This window comes from Vigna umbellata, chromosome 3 (assembly GCF_029865625.1).
Source record: "Vigna umbellata cultivar VRB3 chromosome 3, Vumbellata_1.0, whole genome shotgun sequence".
NCBI lineage: Eukaryota > Viridiplantae > Streptophyta > Magnoliopsida > Fabales > Fabaceae > Vigna > Vigna umbellata.
This window is the reverse complement of record NC_142167.1, coordinates 23256578-23267749: the sequence shown is the minus strand read 5'-3', so window position 1 is coordinate 23267749 and position 11172 is coordinate 23256578. Positions and strand designations below refer to the sequence as shown.

The following is an 11172-nucleotide window of genomic DNA, read 5'->3' as shown; positions in this document are numbered from 1 at the left end:
CTAAACCCTAAACCCTAAACCCTAAACCCTAAACCCTAAACCCTAAACCCTAAACCCTAAACCCTAAACCCTAAACCCTAAACCCTAAACCCTAAACCCTAAACCCTAAACCCTAAACCCTAAACCCTAAACCCTAAACCCTAAACCCTAAACCCTAAACCCTAAACCCTAAACCCTAAACCCTAAACCCTAAACCCTAAACCCTAAACCCTAAACCCTAAACCCTAAACCCTAAACCCTAAACCCTAAACCCTAAACCCTAAACCCTAAACCCTAAACCCTAAACCCTAAACCCTAAACCCTAAACCCTAAACCCTAAACCCTAAACCCTAAACCCTAAACCCTAAACCCTAAACCCTAAACCCTAAACCCTAAACCCTAAACCCTAAACCCTAAACCCTAAACCCTAAACCCTAAACCCTAAACCCTAAACCCTAAACCCTAAACCCTAAACCCTAAACCCTAAACCCTAAACCCTAAACCCTAAACCCTAAACCCTAAACCCTAAACCCTAAACCCTAAACCCGAAACCCGAAACCCGAAACCCTAAACCCTAAACCCGAAACCCGAAACCTGAAACCCGAAACCCGAACCCCTAAACCCTACCCCCTAATCCCTACCCCCTCAACCCTAACCCCCTACCCGCTAACCCCCTACCCGCTAACCCCCTACCACTAACCCTAACCCCTAACCCAGAACCCCGAACCCCAAACCCCAAAAACCAAAAACCAAAAACCAAACCCCAAAACCAAAAAACCCTAAACCCTAAAAAAAACCCTTTAAACGCCTAAACACCCTATACCCCCAAAACCCCAAAAACCCCCCAAAACCCCAAAAACCCCCAAACCCCAAAACCCCCAAACCCTAAAATTCTAAAACCCAAAAACCCTAAAAACCCTAAAACCCTAAAAACCAAAAACACACAACCCAAAACCCTAAAACCCAAAACCCCTAAAAACCCAAAACCCTTAAACCCTACACCCCTAAAAACCCTAACCCCTAAACCCAAAACCCTAAACCCTAAAACCCTAAACCCAAAACCCAAAAACCCAAAACCCCAAAACCCTAAAATCCTAAAACCCTAAATCCTAAACCCCAACCCCGAACCCCAAACCCTACAAGTATGCTCGAGTAGTCTCGCAATTTTGGCTAAGGAACATGTTTCCTACCACACAAGGACAAGGCAAACACCATCACCCCCAAACAAAAAAGGTTCAATACCCGAGCACTCCCTTTTTGCACACAAGACCAAAGGGAGTTGTTATCTTGACCGATCGATAATCGGACCCTACAAACCCAACTAATCCAATTAAATTATTATTATTATTATTTAATATTTTCGTTTGTCCAATTATGTTCAAACTGACCGCACCCAACAGTCCAAAGTTGTCAGAACTATGGTGGCATCCATTGGTCGTATCCATCACTTCCTTCATTGTCGCAAATCACCATCATCTAGAACTCAGAAACGCCAAGATCAGGACCCCTAACTCCAAATAAAAAAAAAAGAGGACAGGAACCCCCAAAATCTAATTTGAAAACAAAGATTCAAGCTCCTCCAATCGCAACTTCAGAAAAACCAACAGAAACCCAAAAAAAAAATCTCAAATTCAGAAACCCTAAAATCAAACCCCAAATTACAATATCAAAACCCTCAACCTATAGCTGTCAACCTGCAAAGAAGAAATAGAAACACAAGAACAACCCCAAATCACAAGCCAAGAATGAGCACAGAAAGCCTCAAAACTGCGACGCATCCCCCGCGAGCCCTGACACCGCGAAAACGCCGGAGAACAGAGACCACCACACCGCGAAACATCGGCCCACACTTTTCCTTCACGACGGCGCCATTACTCTCGCACCGTGAATATGTCGGGAATCGAGCCCTCGTGGAGGCACCGTTGCTGCAAGACCCATTATGCCGCGAGAAAGGAGTCCGCGCCCTAGCCACCTAAACTCGCATCCCCAACGTGCAAAAACCTCCCAACCAGAAAGGAAGCCTTTACTCTCTGTGATGCGAACTAGAACGAGAACAAAAAGGAAAAGAGATTAGCGTCTCCCTCTTACAAAACGAAGCGGAAATCGAGTGAAGAGAAGATGAAGGTGGGTGCTTGTGCTCTCCTAATCTGCATCTCGTGTGAGACGGAGAGCCCTAGGATTGGGTTTTGTCTGAGAGAAAAAATTATCAAAAGAAAAGAGAAGAACCCAAAACTGGGTTTGGCTATGAAGGAAGACAACCCAAAATTGGGAAAAAAAAGGTTTTAATTAGGGTTCAGCTTAGAGAAAAGAGATTAACTAATACTTAGAAAAGAAAATTCTGATTTATAATTTAATTAAGGTTCAACTTATTATAAATATAATTTTTAATAATAGGATCTTAACTCTAATTAATTCTTAATTATAATTAAAAGAGAGTCCTAAATTTCTAATTAATCATAATTAAAAGGAAACCTAATTCTTAATTTATTTCTAAATATAATTAAAAGAAAAGTTAATAATTAATTCATTCTTTCAATTTCACGTTTCTAAGTTTTCTAATGCTTTTCCATATTTATTTAATTTTTCGACATTCATAGAATTCAAATAGGAAAATTAATCAACATAAAATATTTATGGTATACAAATTTTTAAATTTCACAAATCACCCAAATATATCACCAATATTCTAATTCAAGACATTCAAAATTAAATTAACAATATATGTCGTCATAATATATGTGGTTAAAAAGAAGTAAGTAAGTACACTACGATGATGAAAATTATGATGATTCCATGTTATGGAGTTGCACAGGTTCGTAATCTTTTTCTAAATTATAAAAAGTTGCATGTTATATGAGCATGAGAAATTTTAGAATTGTGGATACATTTACTCAAAGCTAATATGAGACATAACTTTCATTGTGATTAATGGATGTGACTTGATATTTCATAAATTTAGCACTTACAGCCTAACCAAGTGAGATAGTAGATAGTGATTTGAAATTCAAAATTATCAGTTTTTTTGCATTGTTTTTCATACAATTATTTTGCTCCAATCTCTTTAATTTCATGATCACATATTTTGTGCGAGGAAAGAATCAAGACATTGATTTTTTGAATTATAATCACTTAGCTAAAATGGCCAACCTAACATGTATCATTATCCTTTGTTACCCAATTGAACCAAACAGAAAGATTTTGTTTTGGAACCTTTGAGCCTAATGAAAAACAAATGCTTTCCACACCTTAGAGTGTTTATCACACCCACCAAAAAGAGGAAAATATTGGGTATCTAAAGCAATAACCTGCCTAGTTCATATATATATATATATATATATATATATATATATATATATATAAAAGTGTATATATATATAAGTATTATTGTTCAAAATAATTTCAAAGAAAATAAAAGCTAGTTAGGAGTTTGAAATATATGTGTGTGTGCTTGTGTATCTATGTGTGTTTATGAAATAAGAACACAAATGATCCTTCCACACATTTTTTATTATGTTTTCATGACAGATGAAGAGCATGCGTGTAGAATAATCCGTGCAAAAAGACCCTTTGCATAAGGCCTCCAGTTATTGAGGGCCTCTAGATTTTAGAAACCCACAAATTTGTGCTAGCCTGTTATTTCTTTTGCCTTCTAGATACAAAGGGGTTCAGCTTTCATGCCTCCAAAACCTTTATGACAACCTCTCTATAAAGGGCAAATTTGTTTTGTGCATTTTTAATGCTGACTTGAGTGGAACACTCACCTGATGCATTTCAATTGAGGAAAACAAATTATAAAAGGTGTTTATTTCTACGAGTAATTAGCCATAATTATTAATTTCTATGGAAGAAATTTGGGGCCAATACTTCTAAAATATTATCTTTTATATTTCTAAAATCATAAATGTATTTATTTTCTTTTTCTTTTATCTTGTTTGAGGAGACAACCAAAGGGGTGTTTCTTACAAGTTGATTGATAAGTTTGTGGTGGAACATGGTGTTTCTTATGGTGATTGTTGCAGTTCACTTGTGATTTCATTGATAAGGATTAAAAAGCTGGACGAAGCAATGAAGCTCTTCATGGAAGTGCTTTCTGGTGATGCCAGACCTGATACTTTGGCATCTAGCCTTTTGCTAAAGGAGCTCTGTATGAAGGACCGGGTATTGGATGGATTCTACTTGCTTGAAGCAATTGAGAACAAGGGATGTTTGTCTGCCATTGACTCTGATATTTATTCTATTCTTTTATTTGGCCTTTGTCAAAGAAGCCACCTGACCGAGGCCACAAAGCTGGCCAAGATAGTGCTTAAAAAATCAGTTCCGCTGCAACCTCCATACAAAGAGGGTGCAATCGATGTCCTAATAGAATCTGGAGAAAAAGATCTTGTCAATCAGTTGACTGGCATTCGTAAGGGACTTTGATGATAAAAGGTCGTATGAAGGAGGTCACGTCCATTGTTCTCTGCTGCCTCTGGTCATATCGTAAGTTTGCATTGTATAACAGCAACAGTAAGAATTGGTTTCTGTGATGTAGTCTGCTGGTACTTTGTTCATTTCTTCCCCTTGTAGGAGACAGTGTATTCTTGAGAAACAATATGCTTGTCTTTATATGTGAATGCTAAACCCATTCTCCTGTAGATTCCTTTTAATATCGATAAGTTGGCAAGCCCATTTTCCTCATACAAAATGCTTTCGTAATCCAATTCGCATCACACACCGCACCATAGTCACTGAATTCGTTCATCCATCCATCCTTATTTTCGTTGCATTCGTCACTCTGTTTGATCAGTCCAACACTTGTTCTCTGCATGGAAGGCTTGGCCTCTCATCTTACACAAAGAGGGAGTCATCAGTAATTGAGTTTAAGGGGTTTTGCAAGCAAACTAAATGAACTTAATAATTGAATTGCAAATTTTAACTGGTGATCATAGATTTAACTGATTTAAAATAAAGTAATTACTAAGATTCGGTAACAATAAGATAGTGGGAAAAGTGAGAAGTGAACTATTGGAATAATAAAATTGAGATAAGCTGGCTAATTAGACTAGAACCGCTGACCCCATTAGCGTTCTAAGTCAACACAAAGACAAGACAATTAACTTGTAATTCGAATTTAAAGATGATGAATATAGCCAGCGAAACATTTTGTTGAAGTGAAGCCCATCATAAAATTTCTGGTTTATATTTTGCAAACTCAGTTATGAATTCTAATTATTTATTGCACACCCTTTGCATTTTCAGTTAATCATAACATGGCTCGCCTGAACATCATTCGAATTTGATACTTCTTCTATATGGCTTATAATGCTGCTGCCTACTGATCACTATACAGCAAACTCATTAATATAGAGGAAGACATCGAGTGGATAAAGGAACAATGCTAGTAAAGTATCTAAAAAATGAATTAATTGCTTAGTAAATTAACCTGCTACTAAACGAATCAAATTTATTGGCAAGTGATTGTTACTGCTCTTTCATTTTATCCAATTCTAAATTTATTTTTGCTCGTGATTGTCAAGATTCAGAATCCCTACAGATTTAATTGTTAAGCATTCTCCTAAGTTTTTGTCTTTTGCTGTGAATTATAAATCTTATAACTGAATGACTAAATAAATAGCCAATAAGAAGGATAGAGGAGAGGAGTACCATCTTTTGCAACCGAACTTTTTTGCTATTTGTTTGAAGAAAGAGCAGGGACTAAAGGTGTTGGTTTTGTTCCTTCTGTTGTTGTGGTAGAGACTTGTGCAGTTCCCTGTATCAGGTGGGATAAATCATTATTAAGAAGGAGCAATATGGTGATATTTCTCAACCCAGAATAGTTCTTTGGTGTAATTAAGCTGCGAATTCTGAACGGAAAAGTGGCTAGAGAATTTCAATCAGAAAATGAAAAGGAGCCTGAGGCCGAGGCTAACACGTTCATAATTGGAAGATTTTATGTGCTGATACATTGTAAAAGAGAGAAAGGAAAGATGTTTCTGTAATGGGTTACTATGAATAATATCACTCTTTTTCACTTTTAACTTCATTACATTTGGGTATTGCTATTGGAGAAATAAATCTAAGATAGATGAAGGGCCTGAAAATCTCGGTACTCATTTTCTTAGTCATTTTTAGTTTCTTCTCTGGTGCTGCCGCCCAATTTGAACGAGTGCTTCCTGCATTTCCAAGTAAAAACACTTGTGTTTTTCATATTAGGATCTATCTAATTTCAGTTTCTGATTGATTTATTAATTTAAGATGACATTTAATCAGATTCACTATTTCCTATTAATCATATTCCAAAGTTGGAACGGGTTTTTATCAAGGGTTTTAAAGTGACTTATTGGTGGAGGTAAAAATGAGTTACTTTAATTCGGATTATGTTTTGGTTAACTGAAAAATTTGTATTCGAGACAGACGCACAATCAATTGAGTGAATTGACTTATATAAAGGTATTCTGATCTCTCAATTTATTTTCTATATTTGTTATATTATAATAACTTAACACACGTCAAAATAGAATTAACTGACACTTCGAAGTTTTATTGAAATGGAAATAGAAGTGACAAAATATACTTTTAATTTGGTGATTTGATTTGAATTAAAAAAACCAATATTCTTGTTACTCTATAGAGATAATAGTGTTATTTTAAGAAAAAAAAATATGAATAATAATACAATAATTATCGTGATGAGAATATGTTTTATATTTTTGAATGTTAGAAAGTGATTGGTCCACAATAATTGATGAATAAAAAAAGGAAATTGGATTTTGAGTATACAAGGATTAATAACAAATAATGGAGTGGGAGGTGGATAGAAATAGTACACGTGTATAACTAGAGATAGATAGATACGTTATAATATCATCGAGGTGTCGTTGAGTTGGGAGAGAGAAATGGAGACGGTGGTAGGGCTGTGGCAGGGCGTTGGTATTTGCAGGAAGGGGCTGGCGCCTCCACCGGCGCCTCATCGAATCATAGCCGAAAGACGAACGAGTGTGGTTGTTTCTGCTTCTAAATCACTTAACTGGGTGGGTCTCTTATTTTACCTGACGTGAAATGAAATTAGTTTGAGTGAAAGGAATTCTGATATGATTTGATATGGTGTTGTGCAGTTACAGAAAAGCTGTAAAAGCTGTGGAGGGAAGGGAGCTGTTGAATGTCCGGGGTGTAAGGTAAGTTTGTGTTGTGAATTGGATTGAATAGTGGATACATGGATCCCATACCTAATTGGCAATGGCAGGGCACTGGAAAGAACAAAAAGAACGGAAATATGTTTGAACGATGGAAGTAAGTTGGGTTCTTAGAATCTAACATTAAACCTAATTCAATTCTACGATATTCATCTTCTCAATTTAAATGTGCAGATGTTTTGATTGTCAAGGATTTGGGCTCAAGACATGTCCCTCCTGCGGAAAGGGAAGAGGGTTAACACCAGAACAGAGAGGAGAGAGATAATATCTTCTTAATTCTCTTTCCTTTTTTTTTTTCTGCTTTTTCATCTATCAACTTAAGTTTAATGGATAATTTATCAGAAACTTCAAAGTATATTACGTTGTTTGAATTATAGAAGCAGCACAGGAAAAGTTACATACAAATAAAGAAGATAAAACTTGTGAAGGATGCATGCAAAATGATGTTATGGTATGGGAAATTATGTTGTGGTGAGGAATATTAATCACAAAAATTATTTTGAGCCATGTAATAATTTGAATAAAATAATAAACTTATATATTTTGATTGACCTTATTAGAAACTTGACATTAAAAACCTTCACAATCATGATCATTTTTCATGGAACATATTTTTTTCATTACTTTGGGTCGAAGAATGATTAAGAATAACATTAGGTTACATGCCACTTAATCAAAACACTATAAGAGGCATGGTATGTGTAAAAATTTCAATTGATGGTGATTTTTTCCATGACATTGATAGAAAAATCTTTTAATGTTAAACTTTTTAAATCAGATTATGGGTGACAAAAATACTCACTTTCATCTAGACATCATACATAATGACTTCTTGTTAATTTGGATCACTAATTAAACTAATTATTGGAACAATTATTCGATCACTATATTTATAACAAAATTTTAGTGACAAATATTATTTGGTTTACTATCTAAAGTATGTTTGGATAATATTTCAGAGTTAAAACAATTATTGGAACCAATTATTTTGATAATTTGTGAACTTAAAAGTAACAATTAATAAAGAAAGATGAATGGTAAAAGTATATAAAAATTGTTAATGAATAAGTGAAGATGATAATTGATGTCAAAGAGTATTGCTGCTCACATGCCTTTTAAAAATATATGCAGAGACGAATATATTATGAATATATTATAGTAGAATACTGTTGTGGTATTTTTTAAATATAATATTTTATTTTTTAACTCATTATCATACATTTATTTTATCACTATAATAGTATAAATAAACTTTATTTACTATAATATAATAATTTAATTTATTTATCACAATTTTTTTTATCATCCAACCTATTATAATTAAACATATATGTTAAATTTTAATTATTATTAGTTTTTTTCTTTGTGTGATTTTGATATTATAATTTTTATTAGTGTATTGGAAAATATTTCATTATAATTTAAAAATTAAAATAAATAAATATTTTAAAATATTTTTTATTTATATATTTGTTTGCTTTTTCTATTTTTCTAAAAATATTTATCAATTAAATTTCTGTTTGTAAATTTAATAAATGTTTTGCTTCACATGAAATTTGATGTTCTAATTTGAAATATATATAATTATAATATATTCATAAATATTTAATATTTAAAAAACAAAAATATAATACTTTTAATATTGAATATTTTCATAATATTATATTTTTTTATCATAATTTTTTTAATATTTTATAAAAATTAATTAATTAATATTGAAATAGTAAGAAAATAGTATTGAATATAAATATATATTTATTATTCGGTAAAGATGAAGATGAAAAAAAAAATTGATAATCAGTTGACTTTTGGATATAAAGATGTGGATAAATATTTTTCTAAAATTATGAATAGAATAATGAAACTTGTCTTCAATTATTATCATTTCAAATTTTAGGTTTAAAAGTTACTTATTAATAACATTCTTATAAATGTAATTAAAAAAAAATTGATATAAAGTACTATTATTGCTAAGACTAATATATTTATCCGTAAAACACTTAAATCATGCTTCAAATTCTTAAGTAGTATTTTAGTTTTTATATTCAAGTTTTGATTTATTATAATCCTTATAATTTTTATTTAATCAAGTATAAAAAAGATATATATAAATTAAAATAAATAATCTAATTAAGTCTTTAAAGTTAGATAAATAATATCAATGAAAATGTACAAAGAGAACAAAACAACCATCTCAAATAAATATAAAAAATAAACATTTTAACTTCTTTTTTTCAAAACTTATTTACTGCATCATTCTACCCTTTCTTATACTTAACTTTATGATAGATATTTATTGTTTGTAATTCATTAAATGCTAGATGAACTGAACAAAACAGATGATTTTATGATAAATATTTAATGTTTTTAATACATTAAATGTATTAAATAAATAGTATTAAATATTATTTATTTATTAATATTTAATATTATTTATGGTGTATTAATTAAATAAAATTTTCATTTAATATTTTATTTATGGTGAATTAAATAAATATTTTTTAAAATTATATTCTCTTGTTGTTATGTCTTTTTAAATTATTAAAATATGTATTAAATATAAATATTAAATATTTAAAATTAGTAAAAGATGAGCAATGTCAAAGTAAATGTGGATAGAGAAAAACTTGTAGTAAACATAATAATTTGATATTTTACAAAGCATAAATAAGAATAAAGTTCAGAGTATATATTACTGTGATATTAATACTAACTATATCAGCTGTCAATGAGGAGATCCATATAAGATTTTTATTATAAAAAGTTATGTAAGAATAAAAATATGTAGTGAAATAAACAAAACAATGGTTTTTATGAATAAATTTTGATTATTTCTTAAAAAACATGATTATCTACATTGAACTCGGTCAATATGTTTGAAATTAAACTAATATAAAGTACCATTATGTTAAGTGAATTAATTATAAATTATAAGTGATACGTTGAATTGAGATAAAGTCACACAAATTTATGGATAATCTACAAAAGCTACTTCAAAGTATATTACATTGTTTGGAATTGTAAAGAAAGTATATGAAAAAGGAAACGCCAGGAAATTGACAACCATGTAAAAAAGTCTGAACTTATTCAAATATGAATTGTAGATATTCACATGTTTGTAGGAAACCAATAATTATGTAAATAAATTTACTTTTTTTTGTCTAGAAGAAAATTTGTTATAGATAATATGATATTGTTGATTTATTTGGACTTGTTTTACACTAATACAACATTATGTGGGTTTATTTTAAATAATTTTCTCATTCATATTTATTCTTAAACTTAAATTTTAAAATTATAAATTATATAATTAATGTATATTATTTATTTTAAGAAATTAACTATATAAACTATTATTCTTACTAATTTAATTAAGATTATCAGCAAAATATCACATGAGACGAGTTTAGAGAAAATAATTTATATTTATGTAAAACAAAACATTCTGAAATACTTTTTATAGATTAAATATGAGAGTCAAAATGGACCACACTACCATGATTACTTTTCATTCATTTTTTGAATAAATCAACAATTTTTTTTCTCTTGTATAAAAATATTAAATTAACTTATTTTTTATACATTTATTTTTTTGATATATTGTTGGTAATAACAATGTGATACATGTTATGTGCGTCAGTTGACAGATTGACATACAAAGCAGCGAGACGAACCGGATATTTTAGTTTGATGATCCGTTTAGGTTTGTCTCGCATAACGTACAATCTCATGGACCATAGGCTGATCCACATTTGGCTTGCGTCATCCACATTGATTTAAATTCTTAAAATTTAGTCACACCAACACAACATTATGTGTATTTATTTTAAACAACTTCTCATTCACATTTATTCTTAAGTCCACCCAAAAGTAGCTCTTTTATTCGCTTCTTTTTTTGTTTTAGTCCAATTTAAAGTCACTTGTATTTTCAATAAACTTTAACTTTAAAATTATGAATTATATAATTATGAATATTATTTATTTTATTAAATTGACTATATAAATTATTATTTTCACTAAT

General features: G+C 30.9%; 2 protein-coding genes across 2 annotated transcripts in view; both read left to right on the top strand.

The window, feature by feature from the left end:
- LOC148201991 (pentatricopeptide repeat-containing protein At5g47360-like) overlaps positions 1 to 4398 on the top strand; it is a 5221-nt gene extending 823 nt beyond the window's left edge. The window contains exon 2 of the mRNA XM_088109497.1: positions 3917 to 4398. Within this exon, the coding sequence (XP_087965623.1) occupies positions 3917 to 4398 (482 nt within the window). The remainder of the gene's footprint in view (positions 1 to 3916) is intronic.
- Positions 4399 to 6795: 2397 nt separating this feature from the next.
- On the top strand, positions 6796 to 7506 carry LOC124835645 (SSUH2-like protein). The gene is made up of 4 exons (XM_047310612.2): positions 6796 to 6989; positions 7074 to 7133; positions 7202 to 7248; positions 7326 to 7506. The coding sequence occupies exons 1-4, from the start codon at positions 6855 to 6857 to the stop codon at positions 7414 to 7416; spliced, it is 333 nt and encodes a 110-aa protein (XP_047166568.1). The 5' UTR covers positions 6796 to 6854; the 3' UTR covers positions 7417 to 7506.
- Positions 7507 to 11172: the final 3666 nt, after the last annotated feature.